Below are 27,685 nucleotides of genomic sequence, written 5' to 3' on the forward strand. Positions count from 1 at the left end.
ATGGATCCCGACGGAAGTGAATTGGACTCCAGCCTACCACAGCCGGAGAACCCGTGTCTCATCGTCGAGGACTCCCAGCCGGACAGCGTCGCCTTGGAAGACGATCCCGAGACCAGCTACCGAGCGGTCCTGGCCCGGCGTCTATCCAACCTGCAGCCCAGCGCTTGCAGCCCGGTCCTGGTAAGCGGCGTCGCCAAAAGGAAACATGTCGAAACATTACGCCTTTCTCGTCACAGCCGTTAAACAGACAGCTATACGGAGGCCGTGCTTTTATTTACAGTGACGCCGAACGAATACTGGAATCACGCTTGACTTGTTGTTAGGCCGCAAGGCGTCTTCGTACTTCGTGGTGGTTTGGTTTAAACAGACAGGATTCTAACCTCCTTTACGGCCATAACATACGGTACGCCTCCTTATCACGACTGCAAGAGTAAACATGCCGCCTTCCTCGAGAAAATGGTGATTGAAAAGGTACCGTTTGATTTACAGTGCTCAGTGCGATGCAGTGCAATTGTACAGCACTCAAAATGAAGTTTAAAAAATAGAATAATAAATAAATAAGAATAACGTCGTTTTGTTGGAAATCTGGATCGGTTTGCGTCAAACCAAAGAGCCTTGTATCTAAAAGTAGAATTTGAATCCAGCAGTTGTGTTCACTTTTGTGTAAGTACTATGTAATTACTATATTTTCACTCAAGAGTTGCTTATAGACATGTCAGTTCATGGTGGTTAACATTTTACAGAGTAGATTTTTGAATTATCCTGGCCATGTGCTCTGCTAGGGGGAAAAAGACAACAAAACGTAACTTTGGGCCCCATCTCTTCAGTGCCGCACTTGATATTATTACGGAAGGCACTCTGTTAGTTGTTTACCATTAGACTCTTCGTCACTTTTTGCTTCTTTACAGCACCCCTGGTTCCATTCATTTCTTATCAATGTTCACATCTCTGACTTCCAACCTGTTTTGCCTTGGCTACCCCTGAAATCCTTCGTAATACCATTAGGAATCTTTAATTTTAACACTTAATTCTCAGGCATTGTATTCTTTTTAAGTCAAAATTAAACATTAAAATGAATACTTCAACTACCTTGAAAGAAGTATAGTGTATAAATTAAAAAAAAACAATCAAAATAACTAATAAGACTGCTTTGTTGCATATAACTCTTATAACATTGACCACAAAAAAATTGAGCTCATTTGAATAAGTCACCTTGACATTTCAACTTAAATTATCACATATACCATATTGTATGAAATGACAGAATATTTACTTACCATCTTGGGAATAAATTATTACATGTTTCCAAGTGCCGTGACCCCTGGAGTATGCTCGCATACCCCTGGTTGGGGGAAACAGTCTTAAAAGCAAACTAAATGCATAATGAAGATATCGGCACATGATTTTTGCCAAAATAATTTTTGTGGACCCAGAGACCACTCTGCAATTGTATATACATTATGTATTTTTGTATTTGAATAAAATAATCAATTACTTATCTTTCCAGGAGCTGATATCGTCACCACTCGGAAGTAGAGGCTCTCAGACAGACAGCCAATCAGAGAGCTGCCCTCGTAACAACCAGGCCGGTCCTGGTCAGTTTAAAAAAAAATTGTACCAATGGAAGCATTCACCCACCTTGGATTTAATAGCCTAACAGAAAAAAACTTGTGTTTTTGCATTTGTTTCTCTCTAGGCAATCTTACTCTGCACAACCACAGTTCAGGATGCCAAGAGGAGTATCTAGAAGAGAGTCAAGTTCTCACCATTAACCCTCCAAACAAACTAAAGTACCCCCATTGGCCATTGTTTTAGCAGATTGCTCTTGCTCACTCAGACAAATATTTTTAATTTCCATCTTAATATTTCAGGAGTAACTTGCCAATGGATTCTGATGCCACCACACCCTGTGATCAGTCTGAAGGTAGGAGCCTTTTTCACATTTCTAGGAAGGCCGAGGAATGAAAATGATTACACGATAACATTTTTGTCTTTCAGATGGAGACTCGCAGTTTGGTTTCCTTGCACTTTCTCAGAGTCAGAATTTGGTAGTTGATGAAGTTAACAGCCAGAAGGGGGATGAGGGTGACAAGCCTCGAGCAGTCAGTGAGACACACTCCAAATTAGGTATTGAGTTTATTGATAGAACATGGTAAAAATGTGATGCTGAATGTTTTTGTAAGCTTGTTTATATTTGTTTTTTTCTTAAAAGTAAAACTACGACGACCCTACTATTCGTGAGGGATCAGAAATAAGCACTGCTGCAAATAGCAAACACGGAGTCATTGAAGCCTCGCTAAATTCTTTTTTATAATTGACATTATTAATAAAGTGGAATCTCGAGTTGCGAATGCCCCTTTTGATGTTAATTTACAAACAACATTTTTGTTGAAAATTTATCTCTCTCGATGGACGAGGGGCTGGATCTATGTTGTAATTCTTGTGCTGCCTATACATTATTGGCAATGTGCATAAGGCATTGCTGTGATCTGAAAATCTGTGATATTCCTCCGCGGCTTAAAGCAGAAGCCCCCGCATATGTAGGTGGAAGTTCCACCTCCACATTCATGATCATCCAATCACCAATTGTCATTGTATTTGTGGGTCCGAAAATCATTTCATACTTGCAAAAAAAAAAAAAAATCTATTTTAAATGTAAGTATAACTTAATTTTGGGGCTGGAACAGATTAACTGCATTTCCATTCATTTCGATGGGAAACATTGCCTTGATTTTTGAATGTTTCAAGTTACAAACGGGCTCATGGACCCAATTTACTAACTTGAGGTTTCACTCTAGTTTAAACCAGTGTTTCCAAACCAGTGTACTGTAGGCACAGTTATGTGCCATAGTACAAGTATTTTCTATGAGAGATCATCAGGTGTGCTGTGGTAAAATTATTCAATAACAATATGTATCGCGATAGACACATGATCGATATAAATAGAAAATCCTTTCGATAAAATGTTTTACAGGGGAAAAATATATATAGTCATATGTCGGTTTTCGACCATAATCCATTCCAGAAGGCTGTTCGAAAAGCCATTTGTTCGATATCCGAAACTGTTTTATTAGCCCATGATTAGGGGCTAATACACTATGCAGAAATAACAAAAAAAAAAGTCAGATTTGTGTAAATCACAACAAACACGTCTGCTCACAATGAACGTTACACGAGGAAGCATCACTTCCTCGTGTAATGACAGGAGTCGAGTGGCGTATTCAGGTTTGGTCGAAAACCGGTTTTCGGTCGTAATCTGAGGCGTAAAAATCTCAAATTTTCTGGTCGAAATCCCATTTGGTCGATAACAGAGACGTTCAAAAACCGAGGTTTTACTGTAACAACAAACTAACAAGTGTATTGATTGATTTATTTGTATTTCTAATACTTCTTTTTTTAATGTAGAATTTAATTTGTGTTTCTTGTTAGAATAAAAAATAGGGAGAAAATCCAAATCGTGACTTGATAATTACAAAAATCGCAATGTTCTATTTTTTGCGATATTGCCCACCACTACTTCAATGTGTCTAAGTTAAGTCAAAGTTTGCAAAACTTTGATGCCCTCTTTTATGCCCTCTTTGAGTGCCCCCTTTTCTTTCAGAGCACATCAACAATGTGACCTCACAGGATATGATAGGCAAAGTAGTCAGGTATGACCGAATTTTGTTTTAGACCCCCCCCCCCCCCCCCCCCCCCCATTCATCTGAAATGGATTTGCCAATATAAAGTTTTTGTATCTCCTCAAGATCCGAGGTGAGCTCCAGCAGCCAGTCAGGTCAAGCACTGAATGTTCAGGTGCTACTGCACTCACAGTGCCTCAAGGACTCTGGTGAGCCGGAACAGCGGGAACATCAAATACTGTCATCTCAGCAGGACATGTTTGATGTGAACAAGACAGGTATGGATTTTCATATGGCCCACGTGGAGAATTAAATAGATATTCTTTAGCATGGATCTAGGTTTAGCTATTATAGGAAATAAACAAAAACTTTGTACTATGTATTTCTTACTGTTGTGCTGCTCCCAGGTGCTGCAGTAAACAGTACGGTGTCTGAGCCAGAGCAACAAGGTTCCCCCAGTTCAACACCAGCCCACACCCTGCGGCTCTTGCACCTTTCTGGACAGGAAACACTGGAACAGCCGAGCTTATCCCAGTAAGTCACATGATAATTATACACACTTGTGGAGTACAAACAACCACTGCAGAAAGAAATGACCTAAAATTTTCATTTCACCCCCTAGGGGCTCTGTTGATTATGTTGCCCCGACCCCAGACAACTTTCCCCGCACACCTATGATTGTCCCGAACTCACCAACAGGACCAGAGAGTCAACATGGTAATGCAACATTTTGTTTTAATGAGAATTATACAAAAAGGAAGCCTGCGCTATTTTGTAGGGTTCCCGCAGGGTCTTAAAAAGTCTTAAAAGCAGTTTAGGAATTTGGAAATAATATTTCAAAAGGTCTTGAAATGTGATATTTGGGTCTCAAATTTGATGCTGTATGTCAGAGGTCTTAAATTGTATGCCTTTTGTCAGGGGTCTTAAATTTTAGGCTGTATGTCAGGGTAGAACCCTGCGCCCAAATTTCACCTTGTGGCAACTGAAATTAAAAAAAAGGTTGTTCGGGTCACCATAGCTGCACTTCAACGAGGCGTCACTGTTTGTATTCCAACAAATACAGTCGGACACAGTGCAATCTCACCCATCCATCCATTTTCTGAACCACTTTACTTGGGTGTGGTCGCAATTCGGCTGCCCCGCTTTTCTGTGCGTTGCCTCTGCCGCCTACCAGACCCGACAACAATCCACAGAGGTTCCGCTGGTTGGCTGCCTCGTTTACATTGCCTCACTTACGGCGCCTGCCAGACCCGACAACAATTCACACAAGTCCCACTGGGCGCACGCGATGTCGTAGAAACTTTCGTGAAACGTCGCGGGAATTCGTTAGTGTGTACTGTTGTAATCCAATGTCGCATAAGTCCACACCAGGAACGGAGGTAAAAGGACAGTTAAAAATGAAAACTCATCAGTCGTTGTCATTCTCTGGCACTGCAGCCCGAGAACCAGGCCATCCCTGTTGCAGTGCTACGGCTGTTGGGTCGAGTGACCGCCAATGGAGCCTCAGCTCGTTAATTTCTTTTACCCCAAGTTTCAACATGAATAATAAGATTGTTTTTAGAGTGGAGGAGATTTCGCCTCGTTGTCCGTTAGTGTATTTGATGCGGCTTTCAATATCGGTCTGATAATTATCGTTCATCCTGAGCCAGTTGTCTTTAATCTTCATCTGTGCTGTGGGTGGCGTTGTGCGAATCATGCACACCATCCACATTTCCACATTGGAGAAATAAATTAGCACAAATTGAAAGATTGTTTTTCTTTGCCGGTATTTTTGGGGGGTGTATGTGGGGGGGGGTCTTAAATCGGTCTTTAGAAGTCTTAAATTTAACTGGAAGAAACCTCTTTTGAGACGAGCGAGGTTTGCTTTGTCAGGTGCCGACGAGCCCATGGATACCTGGCAGCCTGCAGAAGAGCGAGCTCCTCGAAAGGAAGAAGTGCCAATGGAAACAGAAGCCTTCTCAAAACCACAACCGCCCACCTCAACTCCGATATCCCAGAGTTCTCCTGGTTTTGTGCTAGAGCAGCCTCTCTCTTTACCCACCCAGCCCGAATTTTCGCACGTATGTACCACATTTTGGATCTCGTATGACTTGCTGTTTGTTATTGGGCTGCAACAACCAATAATTATGTACTATACTTTTTGGACTTTAAGTTGCACCAGTCAAAAATGCTCCAAAAGTCTCAGTCCCATTTTTTTTGGTGGGGTTGGGGGTGGAATTCTTTTACAAAAACCGAGACCAAGAACAGGGACTGGCACCCAGAAGCCTGTTCCCTATTTGTGTTGATAGCAGCTAATGAGTTCCAGTCGTATTCAGAACTTCCTCTTCTAACTACAGAGATGTTTTTTTTGTTGTTTTGTTTTTGTTTTTTGTTTTTTTGAAAACGCTGACCTTAACGAGAAAACTGCATGGCATTTTAGCAGAGTAGAAGCTTCATTAGTTATTGCATGTTTTGCTGCTGTCAGTAGGAAACAAAATGGCGGTAATGCGTCAAGAGTATTAGCCAACTGCCAAAAGAAAGTTGAAGAAATGGCCAACGAGCACGTGATGTATCGCTAGTTTAGCATGTTGCATCCGCCAGAATTTGGATTTACTATTTACAGCACCAAAAAGTGCAATAAGCAAGCAAGATTCTACATTTGGCCACAGTGCAATGCGGGATTCTACGTAACGTTGCCGTAGTTGGAAGTGAAAGTTTTGAATTAAAATGGAACTTGTTCACTGCCATCAACAGGTTTCGGGAACAGGGAATTTGGGTGTCAATTTGAATTCTATCCATCCATCCATTTTCTGAAATGCTTTATCCTCACAAGGGTCGCGGGCAGTAGGCGGGGGACACCCTATACCGGTTGCTAGCGGGTGTACTTGGGTATAAGATGCTAAACTCGCCAAAGTGAAAAAAAATGGGAAATGGGTGAAAACATACTCATCAAGAGAGGGGCTGTACTCATTTATGTTGAATACTGTCGCTCTGGTCCTGGCTCATTGTATTGTGCAAGTGTCCCAAATATTGTAAGAGTGAGTTTATGCCCTTTAGTATCTGCTCATTCCTGATTTTTTTTTCTCAGGATGCATTTGTCTCAACCCAGAGCCAGGAGACTCCACAACCATCAAATAACAAGACTGACACTTTGTCTCTTGAGTTTCCTCGCAAGGAATCATCTCCTGCTTTCACAACGCCTTTACAGCTATCTGTGAACATGGACGATGACGACGACTCTGTCCAGAAGCTGTCAGAAGAGATCATGGAGGACACTCAGGATACACAAATAGAAGATCTGGGCGAGCAGCCTGGAGCAGATACTACTGACTCCGTCTTTTCACGCCATGATCAGATGACCGAGTGCACCGGCGCCCGCACCGAATCACAAAGTGACCCTAGTTCCAAACCTTGTACTCAGCCGACACCTTCCTTGAATTCAGCCAACGTGATTGTGAAAGGATGTGACCCCGGTCTCAAAGACTCAAGCCTTCCCATTGATGTGTCTTGTTCACAACCCAAGATTGAATCTTCAGATGTGAATGTCAACAGCTGCATTCTTGAGACCCCGTCAGACGTGACACCCTGCGGTCTGGAATCGCAGTCAGTGATCTCCCAAATGTCTGTTCTGGATGTGGCAAAGAGTGACTTGAATGCATTACAAATTGGAGAGAGTCCCTCACGATTCGAGTCACAGAGCTGTGGATCCATGAATAGTCAAAGTAATGAACCTGGAGATATTGAAGAAGCCATTTCAGAGGAGGAGGAAGTGGCCATGGAGGAGGAGAACACTTTGGGAGAGGGTGCTCCTTCAAGCATTGCTTTAGTCCTCTCTCAAAGCGAGCTGGTGTCTTCTGGTGACAAGGATGGTGCAGATGGGGACGACAGGATTGTCACTGTTTCAGAGAGCAGTGGAGACTCACAGGCTCCTCCCAAATCACCGTCACAGCTTTTAAAAGGCACTAGTTCTGGTTCAAGCCCAGGCAAAGTGTCAAGCTCCACTAATGGACATGAGCCCATGCTGCAAGAACCAGAGGGACACAGAAACAAGAGCTTTAGTGATAGCTCAGGAGGTATGATGGCCACATCTGTAAGTTTGTTTTAGTCATTAGCAGCTCAACTTTGTCAAGATATGGATAATACGGTATATGTGTTTTTTTTGGCAGGTCCTGCTACTTATACTTTGGTGTGACTTGTATAGCTTGGACTGGCACCCAAAATCCTCCTCCCAATCGTGTTGATGTCAGCAAACAAGCTCTGGTTGGAGTTTTTTCGTTTTAGTTTGAAATGGCTTACCTTTACGAGAACCCCACATCACATTGTGGCCAAAGGTTGACCCCTGGTTGGTTATTAAACCTTTTGATGCTGTAAATTAAAAAAAACAAAATCTTGTTAAACTAGCCAGCTAGCTGGGGTTTGTTGCTATGAGACGGGAGGCATTAGTTGCCATGACTACTGCTTTCTTCTAACATCCTTCTCATTTCTTTGGCGGTTTTCAAATACTTTTAAAGGTGCATTATCGCCACAACAATGATTTTCCATTTACAGCACCAAATGTCGCAATTAACCCACCAGAATGTTACCTTGGGCCACAATGCGACGTGGGATTCTAGGTGAGGTAACCCATTTCAAACCAAATTAAACCTTTACTAAGTTAGAAGCAAAAAGTGCTGAATCCAAACAAAGCTTGTTCGCTGCCATCAATATGATTAGCGAACGGGTATTTTGGGTGCCAGTTGGAGCTCTACTTTTTTTCCCTAGATAAGTATTTTTTGACTGGTGCGATTGATCCACAAATTGTAGCTCAAAAAAAATCTTCTTATGCTTTTATGCAGAAATGTCCTTCCATTTCACACTACCTAAAGATGGTGAATTGATTGGTCCAGTTGTTGGAGCAACTCCCCCTTTAATCAACCAGTTGAAGGCAATGCTCAGACACAGCACTCCCATTGGTGTGTTCCAGCGAAAGACATACAGACAACGCAATCTTCAATATCAAGTAAGGAAACTGTTTTTAAACTGGGCTGCTTTGTTTTTTATTTAGAGACATTTAATGACAAGCCAGACGTTGCCGGGGATGTCAGTGCTGATGCGGTCATGGCATCCAAAGACGATGGTCTGGAAGAATGTGGAGACGAGTTGGCAGAGAAGGGGGACAGTCGGCTGAGTTTGAGAATGAAGTTAGTGACCCCAGTTGAAGAGGGAAGCTCGGAACGCTTCAGTCTGCAGAGTAAGCCGGCTGAGCAGATTCTGGCTAGGTCATATCCATGGAGATACTTTCTAAGTACCAACTCTTCCTCTGCAGAGCCAGAGGAGGATGAATCTGTTGCCAAGGTTACCACTGTCGCAAAGGCTGAAACCAGGTAGCAGGTTCTGGTCCATTCTTTATCTGATTTCACACTTAATACCACCTCGTGCATTGGGAGTAAAATACATTTTTCACTTTGGGAAAAGGTGAATAGATTACCGGTAGTCACATTTTTGAGAGAACAAATATGACAAATCATGTTTTCTGTCCCAACAGTCCATCAGTGTTCAGTCGTGTTAGGCAAGTGCACAGGCAGCAGGAGGTGGAGGATGAACATAACAACAGTCTGCCTGGTGGACCAAACACGCCAGTTAGGTGAGCTTCTATTTTTAGGTCCGCCATTGTGAAAGGTACTGATTGGCAAGAGTACACAAATGAACTTTTTTCCCAACTTGTTTTGAAGTTTTCACAAATACCGTATGCACTCATTGGAAATTTAAGTACTGCGCTTTTAAGTACAGCATTTGCCTAAATATTGGCGTTATGAAAAGTTACTAAAAGCTGCTCAAGGAAATATTGAAAACACATTTGATTTTATTGATAACCTTAAGGAATGTTGTTGTTTTTTTTAAGAGTTTAAATCTTTACTCAATGCCAAACCGGGACTTGTCGCATTCCCTTGTAATAGATTTTAGTTGTCATAGTTGGGTCACCTTGTGTATGTGTCTGGGATGACAAATGAGAGACCTACATTTGTGTATCAGACCGTTGGGCATATGGTTATTTTAAGCACTTCATGCATACGTGCTTGGGACATACTTTGTAGAAAGGTGAAGCGTTTTCCTTGGGTTTCTGCATTTTGACGTCACCCAAGTATCTGGGGGCTACAGTTTTAAAGTACAGTACCTGTTTTTTTCTGATGGAAAAAAATAATAATACCATCAAACATTCAACTCATTTAATGCCAGACATTTTTCTCAAATTGGAAGTGCCAGCCATTTTCAATCATTTCGACAATTTTTTGAAGGCCTGCAGAAAATGTAGTTCTCTAACTATATATGCATGGAAGCTACCAAAGAAAGCTTTAACCCTCTTTCATCAGGACATTTCAACTTTTTATCATTCTTTAGTAAACAGCAGTTGAACATTGGTAAGTTTCTTGAAAATACTAATTTCCAAGAAATTTTTTGAAAAAGAGCTTTGTGAAATGACGCATTTCAAGCAGAACTTTCACTTAGTTTTTTTTAAACATTTGTGATACTATACTTCAAATAAAGAAACCAGTGGTTCTTAACCTTCTTAGAGGCACCGAACCCAACCAGTGAATATGCACATTCACATTTTTTTTACAAATTCAATATACCGGTATTTAAAAAACGCATCGATTAAAAACTGAAAAAAGTAAATAACATTTCAAGAGATAAGTACTTTTTTTTTTTAATTGTACGACGTAATATCACGACAGTCACACGGTGACTACTGAGCAACCTAAATTTCCCGCAGCACTGATTGGACAAGCAATGTTATGTGATCATCTGCAGCCAGTGATGGCCAAGCGGGTGTGTCATAACTAATTAACATGTTGAGTCGCATGTCTTACCCTCCATGGCAGAGGCTCCGTCGAACCCATGAGACCGACTCACCGAACCCATGGGGTTCGATCGAACCCGGGTTAAGAACCACTGATCTAAACAATGCTTTCCTACTAAATAACAACATAAACAACCCAAAAAGGTCACTTTGCAAAATAACAGTTATTGCAAGACAAACACTGCACTGATGCATCACCTATGCATCAGGTTTTCATAAACATTGAACTTTGTGTTACTGTGCCTGCGTTGTGTGCGCGTGTTCGTCAAGGATGATGATGGGACTTGGTCATCTTTTTTGATTTGAAAAAGCTCTGCTGTTCTCAACACCACAATGCTTCTGCACGCCACCTCGCGCCATACCACTCACACTATGCGTGGCCCAAGATCTGATCAAAGCCACTCCTGCCATCTAGTGGTAATTTATCATACTGAAATCATTCCCGTCACCTTGATACTCCCTGAGGAAGCGTGCAAAGCCCTTTATTAACTGTTTAAATACATGTTTATGTTTTGGCATTAAACGAGTTAAAATCAATTTCAAATGTCGTAAATCATAACATGTGTAATTCATTTGAAAAAGAGGCATTGTGAGGAGATATTTTTGTGGAGCGCTCTTCTTTGCGTAGCATCTAAACTTAGCAATGTTTTAAAAAATGAGTACAGAATAGCGAGCGCATATTTTGTACACATTCCTCTTCAGGTCACCCTACAAAGTTTTAATTAGGTTTAGCGTTGGGCTTCGACTGAGGCATATTAAAACTACAATTTTGTTTTGGTTCAGCCATTCTTTTGCTTTCTCAGCAAATTCTGCATTTTCCATGAAAAAATGTACTACCACAGACGGTATTTACAGCTGTTAAGTCCCTCATTTATGTCTGAGGTTCTTGAAATGTTACTTCTGCAGGGGAGATCTGTTCACCTCACCACAAAGAAGCTCACAGACTTCATCGCTGGGATGTAACAGCCTGCCTCATAGCCAGTCTGAGTCTGTAATGTTAGCAGTGCCACAGAAGGCTGCAAAAGAAACAGAAGCTGAGCAACCCCAAGAGAGGCTTGGACCACAATTGTCTGCCCCAAACCAGGACACGTCCAAGCACACCTTAGATGACACTATTGCAGCTCACCAATCCGAAAAGGTTCTTGAGTCACACTTTCATGCCTTTTTAAAAAGCCCTGATTTGGGGCATAATGCGCTGGTCATGGTCATAAATGTGTGAAGTATCAATTTTCTACTTTTAGTTAAATATGAATATGACCTCAATAATTCAACAAAGAATTCTGCCACTGGACGGATAGCTGGATGCATATTTTATGAAAACTGCAGTCTTGTATAATGCATCTAATCTCTAAAATAGCTTGTGATATTGTTATTGTGTGTGGTATTTTCAACAAACTTGTAATACATGTTTGTCAGCAGGCAGCTGCCCAGAAAGCCAGCTCCTGTACAGCTATGCCGTGCTCGCCAGCTGGCAAGGTGCGTATGTTGAGGGGTTTTTTTTTTTTCTCAAATGACGTATCAGCTTTTTCGCTAATTGAATAGCTAAGTATTCTCTTTAAAAGGGCGAACCAGAAACCTCATCTTTTCGAAAAAGTTCTGGACCCACCCACCGCAGACACGTGCGTACCATCCAGGAAGTACGGACCACCATCACCCGGATCATTACAGATGTTTATTATGAGGATGGCAAAGAGGTAGATCGCAAAGTCACTGAGGTAAGTGATTCGCTCTTTTTATTTTTATTTTTTCACCCACCAATGTTTTCTCTTCATGGGACTTTTGCATGTTGGGGTCACTCGACGGGTACTGAAATGAAGTAGTTAGTGGTACACTGACTTGACTTTAGTTGAGGCAACATGAGTGCAGTTTCCACTCGGTGACAGATTCAACGTAAGTCTGAATGGTTGTCTCCATGTGTGCGCTGTGATTGACTAGCGACCAGTCCATCGTGTAGTTCCCCTTTCGCCCAAAGGCAGCTTGGAAAAGGCTACACTGGGGAGGAGTGGTTGCTACTGTGTGCCTCAATGTTCTGAGGTATCTTTGCCCAGCCACTTTTGCTTAGAGTTCGCATGTTCGCCCTGTGGGTTTTCTCCAGGGTCTGCCCCCCCACCCCCACATCACGAAAACATGCATGATTGAAGATTCTAAATTGTATGTGTGAATTGGCTCTCTGTGCTCTGTGATTGGCTGTCAACCCGTTTTCATTAGAAGGTAACTGGTACAGAAAATGGATGAAGTTTCTGCTTTCCCTTTATCACGAGATGCACTATAGAACAAAGCAGTTTCCTTTTTCTTGCTGGATTGCGGGACTCTGAATCCCTTTGTCACTTTTGTGATTAATACAAGTAATCTTGATGTGACTCCACTGACTTGACTTGAGGAGAAAGAGGAATTATAAATACTGTTGAAAAACACAATATGTATATATATGGATGGGTGGGTCTTGAACCATTAACTTGTAGTTAGCGATCGCTAGCTGAAACGGTGACACCGCTCGAATTCAGCAAGACCCGAGAGGTGCATTCAAATACAGTTGGACATTTCAAACTCCAGAGTTGTGGAGGTAAAAGCTTTAGCAGGGAAGCTCAGTCTTCTCTCCCCCGAGCCACTTATTCCAGCTCCTCCCAGGGGATCCCAAGTGGTTTCCAGGCGGGCCGGGAGACATAGTCTCTCCAGCATGTCCTGGGTCGTCCCCGGGGCCTCCTACTGGCGGGACATGCCCCGAACACCTCACCAGGTCAGTGTCCAGCAGACATACTAATCAGATGCCCGAGCCACCTCATTTGGCTCCTCTCGACGTGGAGGAGAAGCGGCTCGACTCTTGAGTCCCTCCCGGGATGGAATGTTGACTCTGTCAGCCACTTCTTCAATTTGTCGGTGGCACATGGCATGCGGGTGCTTGTCTTTTCATGACAGTGCATCTGGCTCTTTCTCCTTATTGGGCTTGTGTTGTCTGACGCTTTCGCTTTGCAGCTTGTCACTGGGGGCCATCATCTTGATGTATTTTTGGAGGCCTGTTGTGACCTCCTGGATAGTGCCAATGAGGCTCAGTCGTCCACGGCGCTGCCTCTTTCTGCTTTGTGTACATCCCCAAGGGGCTGGACCTTGGGTGGAGCTGTTCGTGCATTGTAAGGAGCTTTCTTTTCTTGATGTCAGTGGCCACAGTATTGCGCCAGCTGGAAAGGGGCCAGTAGAGATGACCATTCATGCTCACATTCACACATATAGCCAATTGAAATGCAGGCCATCCCATTTAAAATCCAAAATAAGTATCTTGTCATTGTCGTTAGGAAAACGAGGACCCAGTGGTGGACTGTCAGGTCTTGGAGAATGACATTTCCCCATGCCGCACAATCAGCAGTTCACTAACCTCTGGTGACCTTGGTGACATCAGCTCCTTGTCGTCCAAGGCTTCCAGCCTTCAGCAAAGTTCAGGGGGAGCGAGCAGCACTGCCACGGGTCTGTCCAGGCCAGAGTTCATCATGCCGCCCAGCCGAAGTGCCAAATCCGTCAGGTACTGCTTCATCTCGGAATCTGCGCATTCACTTCTCGGGTTTTCTCCTTCATTGTATGGTGTCGGTGAAAAGACTCCCTTTTGTTTTCCTGTGTCACTCCTTCACCTTCTTTGACTAACACCCTAATCCCTCAGTGATTCACTGATCACGCCTGTATCAGTTGCAGATTGCTCCCAGGCATCAATCTGTGGTTACTCACTATTTGAGTAACCTCCCAATGGTACCTGTTGCAACCCGAGTGTCTCCATTTGTCCCCTCTGTGTGTCTGCAGTCCCAAAAGGGGAGGCGGGCAGAAACAGAGGGGCAATAAGGGTCAAAAGGCAGGGTCAGTGATCACAAAGGACAGAGGTACCCCCGAGTCCGAGGCTTTAGTTTCGCACACCCCAAGAGGTCGGGCTAAACGTGGCCGACCCTCATCCAGGTGAGTCCTCCCAGAGGCTCACCATGCATGTTAGCACAACTTAAGTAAAATGAGGGCATCTGCATGACCTGCTGTCATCTAGCACTACTCTTTTCTTCTCACTAACGTTCTTTGTGTTAGCCGTTTGTTTCCATCGACAGTTTTCAGCATGTGGTTTGGTTTGAGCGACTCTTCTGCATGTTACAGGGGAGGAAGTGCTAGCTCACTGCCGCCGCTCGGCGCTCCCGGTCAGCCCCAGTCCTCCTCAGAGGACGAACCTTACACACTCCCACCACGCGTCCCGGTCACCCCCACGGACGATGAAGTCCCTTGCCACTCCAACTCCCTCCAGTCGTCCCCAGAGGAGGCAAGCTCAGCCGGAAGTAGCTTTGTGGGACTGCGCGTGGTGGCCAAGTGGTCGTCCAACGGCTACTTCTACTCTGGCCGCATTGTCAAAGATCCCGGGGAGGGGAGATTCCGCCTGCGATTTGATGATGGCTATGAGTGTGAAGTGGCGGGAAAAGATATCCTGCTGTGTGATCCCATTCCACTGGAGACTGAGGTCACTGCTTTGGTGGAAAATGAGTTCTTCAGTGTAGGTAGGTAAAGTAGCAAGATTGAAACTCGCATGAGCCTATTTTCCACTGGGCTACACCTGCTCAGTTTGACATGGCCCTGATTGCTATCGGTGCTTTTTTTATTGGTAAAAGCCAGCCAGGGATTCAAGCATGACACGCTGATACCTCAGCATATGAATGACATCCAAAGCCCAGCTGGTGAAAGAAGGAGACTGTGGATCAAACGGCAGAGAAATTTACTGAAATTAGCTCGTTGCTCACCAGCCGAGCCGATTCATTTTCATTGTAACATTTGGGCAGAGGTTGATTGCTAACGAGTTGGGTATGCAAACAAGTGGGTAGAAATAAAGGCTCACTTACCGTGCAGAGAAGAAGCCAGACAGGATATCAACAACACTGAGAAAAATCGCCGCCTTCTCTGGGCCCGAGCGAATCAAAAGATGGATTGATGCAAAATGAAAAATTGTTCTGCGCTCCGATGTGTCTAGTGTGCACATTTGGACACGGCCTATTTGTTGAGCTTGTGTTTCCCTCTGACATTTGAACAATTGATTGCACGTTACGACATCATCCCCCATCCACTCCAGTCTCCAGGCATAACCATTTCAAACAAGAATAACCAAACTTGAGTTTTAACGGTTGCATTGATTGTAAATTGATGCCATTGTCATGCCTTAAATGAAACGCCCTGTTGCTACAGAGCTAATCCAATGTAAATGACGCCAGCTTGCGCCGCGCGAGTGTACATTCTTAAAACCTCACCCCTCAGAACTTTAAAAGCCACTGACTTCGCGGCGCTTGCTCCCAAGTGGGTGACGCAGTAACGGCACGGCTTCGAGGCCCGAGTAGGTGGGCTTGGGACGGCGCAGTCGCCGCCACCGTTAACCAAATACCAATTCCACACATCAAGATAACTTTGGAAAAAGTCAAATCAAGGTCGTTATTGCACCTTTATTGTAGGTAAGAATGTCTTGTTGGTGCAAGTGATTTGTGTAAGGTGGAAAACCGCCCCTACTATGCAAGTAGAGCCTTTGTGCATTGGGAAATCAGTACCAGTGCATTTTGATCAAGCGTCATCTTCTGTCTTTGTAGGTGTGGTGAAGGGTTATAGAACAGAAGGCCATGACCTCTTCTACAACGTAGAGCGGGAGGGCCAAGAGCAATGGTATAACAGGACATCAGTCATCCTCTCCCTGGACCAGGGGAACCGACTGAGGGAGCATCACAGCCTTGGTCCATATGAGCCCTCCACGCCGCTGGCCAAGGCCTCTGACATCAGCCTTGGTAAGAACGAGAAGCACATACACGCGTTGAATCGTTCCTTCTAAAAAGTGGAAAGCTTTAATGTCGAAATAAAAGGAATTGAAAGATTTTTTGAAAAGCACATCTTTCGCTGATCGTTTTTGTTTTCTCTTTCAAACAATGGATGTGTTGGGCTTCCTCAGCAGCATGTGTTCTTTCTAATCACACAATCCTGTCCACTGTGCAGATAATTTGGTGGAAGGCAAAAGGCGCCGCAGAGGAGCCCCTGCGGGAACAAACACTCCGAACCACAGTTCCTCCAGCAGCCCGCGTAACCCAGGCCCCTCCACCAAGAGAAGGCTTCGGACCTTGGATAACGAGACCTCGCCGGCCAAAAGAAGCCGCAGGGCTGCTGGTGCCAGAGCCGGTACAGAGACTCTCTCATCAAAACCATGAGTGGAGGACATGTCATAATTTTTATGATATATTTTTCAGCAATACTTGTGATTTTATTAGCTATTAACCATATTTATACGGTTTTTAGCACTAACAATTATGCAAATGGCAATAGTTCCATTTTTAATAGGTTCCAATTGGTACGTTTTAAAATATTGAAGCATATCATGAGACTGCTTCAGTTTTGAACTTTGCACTCCCGGGCACTTTTTGAATTGAATTCTAATTTTTGAAATGATTGCTGTGATGCTGCTTTTACATTTAATTGTCACGATTTCATGTGTGTGTTGGAAGTGGTAGTAATGTGTGTGTTTTGTGCTGAGCATAACTACTGAGACAATCAGTCGTATCAACTCAAGTCCCTCCTTCCCGTGCCGTTCCAAGTTCTCCTGAGGCTTATTTGGTAATGAACAAAGTGCCACTGGTGCTGCTGTGCTGGTGGTGGTCCACAGGTGGAGGGAAGCTGGGAATAAAGCAGAATGTTTGTTACATCACTGGTGTTTCTTGTCGCCGTAATTGTAGAAGCACTACAATTTCATGCTCAACGTGTATTCGCTTGAATGTGTTTGCAGATCTTTCTAAATTTGGAATTTTTTAGCTACTATAGCGTGAATGTACTGTGCTGTCGTGCAGCTCAGCGAGTCAACGTGTGCAACACATCCGGCAGCGGCACGGATCTTGCCGCGCAGCCGTGCGATCCGGCCGAGACTCACGGCCCAATGCCCCAGAACACGTCTCTCTTCATGGGCTTCGCCTTCATGCTGACGGCCTCGTCTGAGAGGGACCGACTGAACAATAAGCTCACTATTGAGAAGGAAGAGGAGGAGGAGGAGGGTGAGGCCGACTATCCTCTGCTGGCGGAACCATCCCGGCGGCTGGCTTGACATTTGTTATCTCCGTTTTCCAACTAGATTATGTGCAGACCGGCCCGTTTAACAAGGCATACACCGAGTCGCAGCTCCTGGCAGGTGGAGGCTTTGTCCTGCCAGACTTCAATGAAGAACAGGCAAGTGCTCCGATGATACGAAACTGACGCATCGGTTATGAATTCATCCTCACCTTGCTTCGGTTCTCCCTTCAGTGCAAGGCAGCCTACCAGAGTCTTCTCATCGTAGACCAACACTGCCGTACCAGGAAGTATTTGTTGTGCTTGGCCAGCGGTGTGCCATGTGTCTCCCATTTTTGGGTGCGAGACTGCTGCAAAGACAACAAACTGCTCAACTACAGGAACTACCTGCTGCCTGCTGGTTTGGGACCAAATGATGCCATCGTGGAATGGTAAAAAAAAAATCCCAAAAAGGTTTTAAGCCTTTCTAAATGAGTATTAGGGGTGTATATCTCGAATCATAGACCATTCGGTACATACCTTGACACATGTCTTGTGATACAACTCAAGTACGGCTACATTTAAAGAACCCTTCAAATCAGTTCCATTTAGTGTGATGCTGATCCGATTCGAAATGGTACAGCTCTAGAGGTACCCTACAGCTTGAGGAGGGTATGATGCAATGAGTTTCTTGTCATTTTACAATATGAATATACTTGTCAGTAGTAGGGGTGTGCATCTCACTATATTATAAAGTGTAACGATTTAGATTGATTTGATGCACTTACTTGCAAAATCGAGTTTTTGTTTTTGTTTGTTACTGCCTGAGTATCGATATTTACTCCTGTCTCATGTCATTGGCCTCTTTTGGTCCAATTAGCAGTGAAGATTTCACTTATATTCTAAAAAACAAAAAAATTATTATTACATTGTCCATTTTACATTTCATCTGTTGAAAAAAGGACATTGGATGAAATGGATGTACATACACTGTTACTTTTTTTTGTGGGGGCTTGTTTGACTGCTTGCTAGCTCCCCTGATCGTGAACACCGCACAGTGTACAGGAAAAGGTCTATTTGACTGACTCAACAACATACACATGAATAAGGGTACAGTACCTGGATATCTGCATCACCTGTAAAAATCGTTCAGAAAATAGGATCTGATGGTCATACACCACATTTTTTTTGACTGCAGTCTAAAAAACGTCATCCAATTTTTTTTTTCATTGCCAAGAATACCAAACACCATTGCAAGTCAAAGAAATTGATAAGCAATTCTCAAGGCGCAGTATGTTTTTCCCCAGGCATCCCTGCTGCAGTCCCTTCAAGGACCTGCATTTTTTCTTGGTGTTCGAGAAGCCAGTGGAACTTTGGGCCCAGCTCGTCACCATGGGTGGCGCTACTTCTGTCCGACATTTCCATTCCGACAAGGATGGCTCCGGTAAGAGAGGCATCCATTGTTCGTATATTCTGCTTTGACAAAGTGACCAATATTTACTTTCTCCCTCTCACTTGTAGACGTCCCTGCTGGCAAGTATGATGTTGTGGTGTCAGACCATTCCTGCCCTCCACTTCTCGAGAAAAATGTGACATCACTTCAAGTCCCGCTGGTGTCGCCTGAGTGGCTTATCCAGAGTGTCATCTGTGGGGAGCGCCTTGGTTTCCAGACCAAGCCTCAATATCACCACAATTACTCCTCCATGACGTCGCCATCGTCATCATCATCATCATAATACACATGGAAACTGCCTTCAACCCAATTCACTCTTCAGCATTTGTTCTACTGCATGCCTCTACTGTACATAACTTCATTGTGTGTTTTTATGGAATAAATGTCAGCCTTGTTTCACTTTAATGGAGTACTTTTTGTTTTTGACACAAAATTGTTACATGCAATAAGGTTTCGATATATTTACACTTCATACAAAAGGAAAACCTACAGTGTGTAGGAGTGACCAACCGCTGAGAAAAAGTTTTCCTCATGAATTCTGCATCTGTTCAACTATGCTCATAATTAACATCGTTGAGACTTGACAGCCGCCCCCAATGGTGAAGCTGTGGAGAGGTGGATGGCATGTTGACGGGCGGACCAAATCACGGTCATCAGTCATGACTGTGAGAAGCCAGCTCATGAAGGGGATATTTTGACATTTGAAATTGAAATGCAACAATGTTTCAATAGATCAGAAACACCAGTCAAAAGACTGAAGGGAGAGAGTTTTCGGGTGGCTAAACAGCAATTCACTCTGGTCTTCTCAAACACTAAAAAGAAAGCAAGAAAATAGCATACATTTTAGACAAATAAGTGACAACTTTGACTTACAAAAAGGAGGTAACAATTGAAATTGAAAGAAAATTATATAGCCATCTTTTTGGATTTTTTTTTTAACTACACAGTATGTCAGACAATGTCTTACTGCTCCAATAAGGCTGCCACAATCATTTTTTTCAGAAGAAAAAACTTTTTTTTTCTTCAAAACATCTGTGACAAGCATTAATAGGGCACATGTTTTTGTTTGGCTCCCAGCCTTGCAAACTTGTACTGCCTAACAGACAAGGATATAGTCACAGCTTTGGATGTCATTTCGTTAGACTGACAATTAAACTAAGAAAATGGATCCCAAGTGTGTGATTCACCTGCCCAGCGTGCCTCCAGCCTGGGTGTAGTACTTGTTGTAGTCCAGTCGCAGGAGGAGCTGAGCAAGATCTGAGTTGATCTGATGATTCCGCACGCTTGACAAGATTTTGAAGAGGAGTGATGACTGACGTCTGAAGCCCTGAAGTAAACACAGACTACAGTATGAAGCAACCCTTTCCCCCCTGAACATGAAGGAACAATGAAAAGAGTAGCCAGCCCACCTTGACGAGAATGTCCAACTGAGCGGATCCCCTCTCATCTAGGGATGTCACACTTTGACTAACCGAAGAGCAGAAATTTAGACAGAGCTCCAGGATTTCATTCAGGCAGTGGAAGACCTGAGAACAGCAACATAAGAACAGGGATGTCAAACTCATTGTTGTCGCCGACCACTTTGAAGGTACGTGTTCCCTCGGAGGGCCGTTATGACAGTGAAACCACAAGAACGTTTCATCCTCTCATTGTATTTTTCTTGTACACAACAAATGAATGGATGGATAGTTTTGAAAGCAGTCGAGTCAATTACAATAGTTTGCCGATTATTGTTCAAGTGAGTGGAAACAGGGTAACAAAATTAGTGCAAAATCTCAACGTCATTTATTACACATGAGAATTTCACATTTTGGGACAGATTTTAGCAAGGATCATGCAATTTGACACCATTTGTTTTCGGGGGGCCACATAAAATGACGTGGCAGGCCGGATCCGGCCCCCCGGCCTTGGGTCTGACACACGTGCATTAGAGGCTTGGATTTGTCTTATGTACAATATCGGTTACTGTAACTATCATTTAAAGTGCAGTTTGATTCCATACTGGCTTCAGGAGAATGAAGGACTGGGCAAGCAGGTTGCTGAGGAAATGGTCATGGGCGAGTCTGATACTCTCAAAATCTCTGGTGGAGTTGATCTGGTGAAGCAGCTGTGAGAACTGGGACTCCAACACGTCCACCTGGACACATACAGTATACCAAAACAGCTTGCGCTTGTCCCAGTGATATTGGGAGACTCTGTAATATATGTTGAAAAATTACACCGGGAACCTTAAAGGTATTTGCCATCATGGCTCAACATGTACCTACCAGGAACCAACAAAAAATATAAAGGCTTAATGTTTGGCAGGATGAAATCAGCATAGGGGAAAATCCAGAAGAGTCACGTGCGGTTGATTTGGCTGTTACCTGCAAGTAGTACTGCAAGTTATCGATGAGGAAAGCCATGTGGTTACGTAGCCTCCACTTGATAGCATCTGTCTGACTGGACTGAAGATGTTTCCTCTGCATCTGCAAAGCCCAGCAGTGCTGGAGCTGTGACTGCACCCGCCGCACACTCAGCAGGTACCTGAACACGACGTTGTATCTAACCAAATAGACACAAGAGAACGCAAAGCTCACCAAACGGAAGCCGACCGGATTTTAAGATGGCAAAGAGAACAAGATCAGGACTGACTTCTCCAGAACCGCCGGAGTGAAGAGGATGTGCAGCGGCCACTGAACCTTGTAGATGAGGCCGAGAGCAGCCCAGCCAGTAGGAGGCACCTCACGAGGGGAGACGTCTTGTGGAGGAGTGGTTCCATCTCTTGGGCCCACCATCTCTGAAAAAAATTCAAATTAATTAAAAAAAAACAAAACACGAGAACAAAACTAGATTAACCGTTGATCTTTTTTTTTTTTTTGTCCTCTGTGTATTTTAGATCGTGCCAGTCACATTTAACCAGAATGTCCGTGCCACATTTTTGGGACTGTAGAGTGTAAGTCACACCAGTCAAAAAATCCATCATGAAGAAAGAAAAATAACATACTGTACGAGTCGGTACGGAGTATAAGTTAAAGTTTTGTGGGGACATTTCTTTTTACAAAAATCGAGACCGAGAATTGTAGAGCTCATTCCCTCATTGTGTGTGTGCGCGTTAAGAAATGTATTCCAAGTGTGCACTGCTTCACTCCGACCATTCGGAAAGAGCGCAGTAAAAGGAAAGAAAAGAGCTGTAGGAGCTGCTGATTGCAACATAGGCTGTGTTTGGAAATTACTAGGAGGAGATTCTTCTCCAAACACGCGCACCGAGTGATGTTAGGGCATGGAAGTGAATTTTTGAACTCACCCCGTGCTGACGGAGGCAAACGAGATCTAGTTGGATGTAAGTTCCGCTACTAACTACAGAAAAGTTGTTCTTTTTAGTTTAAAATGGCTTACCTTAACAAAAAAGAAAAGCATGTCAGATTGTAGCCTCAGATAGGATCCTGCTTGCTTATTATACCTTTTCTCACTCTACATCCTTGTCGTGGCATCGACACATAGACACAAATTACAGTCAACTTGGTGACCATTTCTGCTTCTCAGCTTGAATTTACTATGTCGTGCTAGAAGTGATTTTAATTTCTTCCATTGTTTCTTTGGCTATTTGTCGCAAGAAAAAGACCTTACAGTACATTGATTTCCTGCACTGAGTATCATGACAACGACAGATCAACAATTTAATCATTGATTTATACAAGAAAAAAAATCAAAATAAGCATCCAGTGATATCTACATCAAGTCAAATAAACTGTCTTTAGATTCACTTTCAATAAATCTCAGTCATGGAAACGTGCGTCTATTTCAACATTGGTGTTCTGGCTCCACAGCTGACCTTTGCTGTCTTTGCCCTGGTAGTCAACAGTGAGGTGCAGCAAAGGCAGCAGATTGTCATCATCCAGCAACACCTTATGAGCTGCTTGCTGGAAGGCCACATTTACATCTGAGGAAAACAACAACAAAACAAATGATCAGGCATTGAAATGCATCACTTGTGCCAAAACATCCATTCGACATATCGAGTTACTTTGCAAGCTCAGTATTCCATGCAGACGAGGTGTTGTAATGCTCCTTTCAAAACACCATTCATTATTTATAGAATCAAGTCATTGTGAACTATGGCGGTGGTAAAAGTTCAATCTGTAAGCCCGACAAGGTTTGGGGATTGCAGGGCAGTCAATTCATGACTTGCATCCAAAAATGAATGGTCATGTTGCCATCAGACAGACTGAAAAGTGAAGCGAGAGCACCTTTTCACGTTGCTCCATTTTACTTTCATGCACTCCGTAACTCGATAACATGATAAGCTGTCCGCTGTAGTAACCGTTGTCTCTCAAGGGGTTAAACCACCTCATCCACTGGCAGGATTTTCAAATTGAGCCTCATGGAAATTAACTGCAAGCTTTGTTTGATGTCAGTCTCATTCCAACTGCCAGAGGAAAGGAAGGCCCGAAAGAACCATAAAGCATGATGTGATTTACCGTGCTCGGTGACAGCGGTGGGTGGGGTCTTCAGCATGTGCTGCGCGAGGTCAATAAAAACCTGGTAGAGCTCACCACGACCCAGCAAGTAGAAGTCCTTGATAATCTGAAAGCAGAAGAGAGATCTCTGTCCCTTTGCACACCCAAATCACTGCACATACCCAAGTAAATTTGGAATGAAATCCTTGTACATTTTAAACAGACCTGGACAATATAGAAGATACGGATTCTGGTGTATTCATCAACCCCAAGTTGGGACATAAAAAGAATTGAGAGAATAGATCTTACCTTAAGCTGCTCAAGGAGCTCGGACTCCTCCACCATCAGTGTCCAAAGATGCTGAAAAGTCAATCCAAAATGCTCATGTAATATTATTAAATGAAAGACAGACTACTCCTAAAAATGTTTGAGTTAGTTCTGAAATTTCCACCCAAAGCCGACAAGACCTAACATTTTGTGAGTGGTGTATACGGCGGTACTAAATTGTTTACCTCGGCCACTGTGCTTCGGATGCGATCAATTACGTTTTCAAAATCAGCCAGGCTGAAAAGAGGCTGCTGCTTAAGTCGGTGCAAATCCGCCGCAAATGCGTCCTCCTGGTGCTTCAATATGGAGCCTAAAACAATCTTGTTTTATTCACTCCAACTCAAATGGCAATAAAGTTCACTTTTGTGCAATAGGGTACCTGCCCGAGAGGGACTGTGGTTATGGTTTTCAAACATCTGCACAGATTCTCCAACAAATAGGATCTTCTCTGCCACTCGTATCGGAATGTAGGAGGGCAACATCTCTGCTCGCAGGGAGAACTGCTGGAGGGACGGAGCCAGCATGTTCTCCTCCTCGATCAACCTCTGCCAAGCCACACACCGCAGAGTTGAGAATCTCTCGAAAAACTCCAGAGTTGGGCATCAGCCGTGCTTCTCACCAGGTCCTGAAGTTCCCTCAGCTGTTTGCCGCTGAAGCCTCCTAGGCCGAGGTCCTCCTCATCCTCCTCCTGGTAGGCAGCGGCCCCTCCTGCACTTGGACCCTGTTTCACGAAAAACTCCTCGCTTTGGTCGAGCAGCAATCCGTGCAGCATCCAGGCGGCAAGCTGCTTGTACATCACACCGTGGCACACGGCAAGGATCCTAAAGATTGGCGCAAAATGCCCACATACCAAGTGTTCGGATGCATTGAATTTTTTTTTTTTTGCAACGGCATATTGAGAGGGTTTATTTGAAAACCAGAACACAAAACAAAAGTCCAGTTATTGCTAACTTAATTTATGCATAGTGTACGAAAACATAATGGCCTTACGCAATCGTGCAAACGGTATGACTTACTTTTCTAAGGCCATGCGGACTGGAGGAAGCCCCCCACAACTGTGCTTGTATACCGTTTCCAGGATCTGGCAGCCGTGGATCTAAAGCGGAAAAGACATTAACCAGATGGTTGTCAGATACCACAGTGATGCTTACTAGAGTTGCGACAATTCATCAACAACTAATGGACTATCACTTGAATCAATTATTATTTTTAATAAGAGACCTTGTATCACATTCTCTGATTTCAACCCCTCCAAGGTAATTACCCTGCCTGAAAACAAATTGATTACACTAGTCAACACATTTTTAGTACAGTACATTTTTTTAATCAGAGATGTAGGTGAACTTGAAATAATAAATAATACTTTGTATCCAGTGAAGGTTTATAGCAGGTCGAATTTAAAACAAAAAATGTAAATCTCTCCAAAACCTGATGTGCTGATTTTTTTAAATCTGTGTCACGCTGAGGGACACTGACTCAAATCTGTGTTGAATCAAAATAAGACATTAGCAAATGTCTGCAATGACGTTGGAATAAAGTACAATGATCAACATTTTTTTTAATGTTACGATCCACACCAATGACAGGATCAGAATGAACTTTTGTTGGTGTGTTTTTTATGAGTTGAGTTTGAGTTTGGTTTGTTTATTGAACATAAAACATATACAGTAATAATTTGACAGAAAATAAAGTAAATAGGGCGGCCCGGTAGTCCAGTGGTTAGCACGTCGGCTTCACAGTGCAATTCCAGCTCCGGCCTCCCTGTGTGGAGTTTGCATGTTCTCCCCGGGCCTGCGTGGGTTTTCTCCGGGTGCTCCGGTTTCCTCCCACATTCCAAAAACACGCTCTAAATTGTCCCTAGGTGTGAGTGTGGGCGTGGATGGTTGTTCGTCTCTGTGTGCCCTGCGATTGGCTGGCAACTGATTCAGGGTGTCCCCCGCCTACTGCCCGTAGACGGCTGGGATAGGCTCCAGCACCCCCCGCGACCCTAGTGAGGATCAAGCGGTTCGGAAAATGGATGGATGGATAAAGTAAATAAAATAGTAAAAAGGAAAGAGATATCAGTCATCATTCAACACAGTTATTATGTTCAAGGGAGTGGGTAGAATTTACGCTGTCAATTTCAAATAACGTCCTATTTTTGAAATTCAAACCTGCTTTTTTTTTGTCCATCCAACTCATCGATGAACCAGCAGATGAATCGTTAGTTGCAGAGATTCTTACTCATTTCTTCAAATATCATTATCTCAGACTTTAGTCTGCAGTTTGATGTTATTAAATGTGATCCTGCAATTAAACTCAGTGTGCCTGAATTTCAGTTTCAACCGACATGCTCTACTGGTCTCGACAGCATTGCATCTGTTTTTGTCGTGCAGCCGGTCCTCCTCACCTTCTGCGATTTGATCGTTTCAACCACCACCATCACCGAGGGAAAAAGCAACTGAAACTTTTGAAAGGGGAGAGATGTAACAGCTGTTCAGACAAGATTCTTTACGTTATTCACCGATGTTTACAAGCCTACCTGATCAAGCTTATAATTCACATGGGATATTGTCAGGTGGGGATCACAGAGGAACTGAAAATGACACATGCATACACACACACACACACGTTAACCTGCTGTCTTCTTGACTCACCTCTCAGTTAGTTTTGTTTTTAATGCCTTTTTTTGTACCTCCTGTTCAAGGTCCAGTAGGGCCTGTCTGTATGGCTGCAGTATTGAGTCCAAACCTGTGCAGAATGCACGCAAGTAAATCCCATGAAGTCCCATCTGGCCGGCCTGATTTGTGTGATGTTCCTACAAAGAAAGCATTCAATGACTCGGATTGTGGAATGGTGCAACAATTAATCGACAACTTAATCGAAAACATATAACAAATGAAAAAAGAAGATAAAAATAAGGGGGGGGGGAATGCTCATTTGCATACAACCATGTCACGTCCTGTCAAAGTAACGTCTGCATGCATTCCAAAGGCAAGTGAGTTGATCGCTTTCAAACTTGTCCTAGCAATATGCCCCTCCAAGGAAAGCGAGAATTCATTCTCCGCCCAAAGAAATTCCTTTTCAGACCTCAAGGGTCCAATGCGCCATAAAGCAAAAGGCCCAATGGAATCCTATCTGAGGACACTGTCGGTCATAGGAACGTGCCCACACTTGCTGCCGCCTCCTCTTCCAAAGTCAAGCCATGTGTTTAATTGACCTTACAATGCCAGCCGCCGCATACCTTTTTAACTCGTATTCATGTTGAGCGCCCGCGGGATAAAAATTCATATTTTACAACTAATTCATGCACAAATACAGGAAACTCCAAGGGCTTCACATATTTTTTCTTGCAACCATACCCACAAAAAATTGCAGCAAATCTACATTTTTTTGAAAGATGAAAATTAAGCATACAGGCAAAATATGTTCAACTGGACATCTGGAACTTACCTGTTGATGCACATGGCCAGTATGTTGCTCTATGAATTCTGTAAAGCGTACGTAATCCGAGCCCACTTTACAGAGCCGGTTGAGGACACTGGTCTCACTTGGGTGAAGGAAGGGCAGGTCCTGGGACACCTGCACATACAAGTTTCATGACCCAAAAGATAATAGATAGCTTCATTATTGTGTTTATTCTGTTTCAGACAGAGCTGCTGGTTTGAACTACAGGTCCCACTGCTTTAAGAAGGAATTTGTAAAATGCTCTGATACTGTTTGCTGTACTAACACTACCTAAGCGTCCAAGACTCATAGACATGCTGAACTCTGATTAGGTGCAATTTCTGTGCGTACTCCACTGTGCCTTCAGCCACTGCCCTTCCAATCAATGAGTAAGACGTTCCGCTTTACCTGTAAACCCGTCCGTTTGTTGCAGGTGAAAATGGCCCCCGGGTATCCACTCAATGCCAACAACAATTCGTGAATCATTTTACTTCTAGCTTTATGAAGTATAACTGAAAATCCACAGCGGTGCTGTCTGCAATCATCAAAACAAACTGTCGCTGGTTGGTGACGTAAAGCCCCAAAG

The 27,685-nt window shown here is 43.5% G+C and overlaps 2 protein-coding genes across 5 annotated transcripts; one reads left to right on the forward strand and one right to left on the reverse strand.

Moving 5' to 3' along the window:
* Nucleotides 1–19,312, forward strand: tp53bp1 (tumor protein p53 binding protein, 1). 3 transcript variants are annotated; one of them, XM_086106313.1, is made up of 28 exons: nucleotides 1–180; nucleotides 1,508–1,595; nucleotides 1,697–1,790; nucleotides 1,872–1,924; nucleotides 1,999–2,127; nucleotides 3,602–3,650; nucleotides 3,747–3,898; nucleotides 4,028–4,154; nucleotides 4,243–4,337; nucleotides 5,493–5,680; nucleotides 6,688–7,672; nucleotides 8,435–8,551; nucleotides 8,644–8,829; nucleotides 8,905–8,962; nucleotides 9,124–9,222; nucleotides 11,344–11,575; nucleotides 11,854–11,913; nucleotides 12,000–12,152; nucleotides 13,728–13,951; nucleotides 14,224–14,373; nucleotides 14,560–14,951; nucleotides 16,023–16,214; nucleotides 16,420–16,599; nucleotides 17,262–17,462; nucleotides 17,540–17,634; nucleotides 17,710–17,906; nucleotides 18,762–18,898; nucleotides 18,976–19,312. In XM_086106313.1, exons 1-28 carry the CDS (start codon nucleotides 1–3, stop codon nucleotides 19,188–19,190), a joined length of 5,028 nt encoding a protein of 1,675 aa, XP_085962439.1. In that variant the 3' UTR covers nucleotides 19,191–19,312. The 3 variants fall into 3 exon arrangements, with proteins under 3 accessions (XP_085962439.1, XP_085962440.1, XP_085962442.1); XM_086106314.1 differs by having other exon boundaries at nucleotides 11,857–11,913; XM_086106316.1 differs by lacking the exon at nucleotides 14,224–14,373.
* tubgcp4 (tubulin gamma complex component 4) lies at nucleotides 19,293–27,685 on the reverse strand. 2 transcript variants are annotated; one of them, XM_086106317.1, is made up of 18 exons: nucleotides 27,508–27,685; nucleotides 27,106–27,234; nucleotides 26,348–26,470; nucleotides 26,195–26,248; nucleotides 26,063–26,119; nucleotides 24,690–24,769; nucleotides 24,293–24,494; nucleotides 24,053–24,218; nucleotides 23,859–23,983; nucleotides 23,656–23,706; nucleotides 23,368–23,473; nucleotides 22,722–22,829; nucleotides 21,542–21,686; nucleotides 21,274–21,451; nucleotides 20,910–21,044; nucleotides 20,317–20,433; nucleotides 20,095–20,234; nucleotides 19,293–19,719 (listed from the first exon to the last, which is right to left on the reverse strand). In XM_086106317.1, the coding sequence occupies exons 1-18, from the start codon at nucleotides 27,583–27,585 to the stop codon at nucleotides 19,713–19,715; spliced, it is 2,001 nt and encodes a 666-aa protein (XP_085962443.1). In that variant the 5' UTR covers nucleotides 27,586–27,685; the 3' UTR covers nucleotides 19,293–19,712. The 2 variants fall into 2 exon arrangements, with proteins under 2 accessions (XP_085962443.1, XP_085962444.1); XM_086106318.1 differs by lacking the exon at nucleotides 19,293–19,719 and having other exon boundaries at nucleotides 20,091–20,234.

The sequence above is a fragment of the Hippocampus guttulatus genome, chromosome 3 (assembly GCF_054856545.1).
Source record: "Hippocampus guttulatus isolate MCC_2025c chromosome 3, RoL_Hgut_1.0, whole genome shotgun sequence".
Taxonomy (NCBI): domain Eukaryota; kingdom Metazoa; phylum Chordata; class Actinopteri; order Syngnathiformes; family Syngnathidae; genus Hippocampus; species Hippocampus guttulatus.

Coding starts and splice junctions, on each gene's coding strand:
- tp53bp1 (XM_086106313.1), top strand. CDS start 1: ATGGATCCCGACGGAAGTGAATTGGACTCCAGCCTACCACAGCCGGAG. Junction 7,673..8,434: donor CTTTAGTGATAGCTCAGGAG/GTATGATGGCCA, acceptor GCTTTTATGCAG/AAATGTCCTTCCATTTCACA. Junction 17,907..18,761: donor AATGATGCCATCGTGGAATG/GTAAAAAAAAAA, acceptor GTTTTTCCCCAG/GCATCCCTGCTGCAGTCCCT.
- tubgcp4 (XM_086106317.1), bottom strand. CDS start 27,585: ATGATTCACGAATTGTTGTTGGCATTGAGTGGATACCCGGGGGCCATT. Junction 26,471..27,105: donor CTGGCCATGTGCATCAACAG/GTAAGTTCCAGA, acceptor CTTTCTTTGTAG/GAACATCACACAAATCAGGC. Junction 23,707..23,858: donor TCCGAAGCACAGTGGCCGAG/GTAAACAATTTA, acceptor TTGACTTTTCAG/CATCTTTGGACACTGATGGT.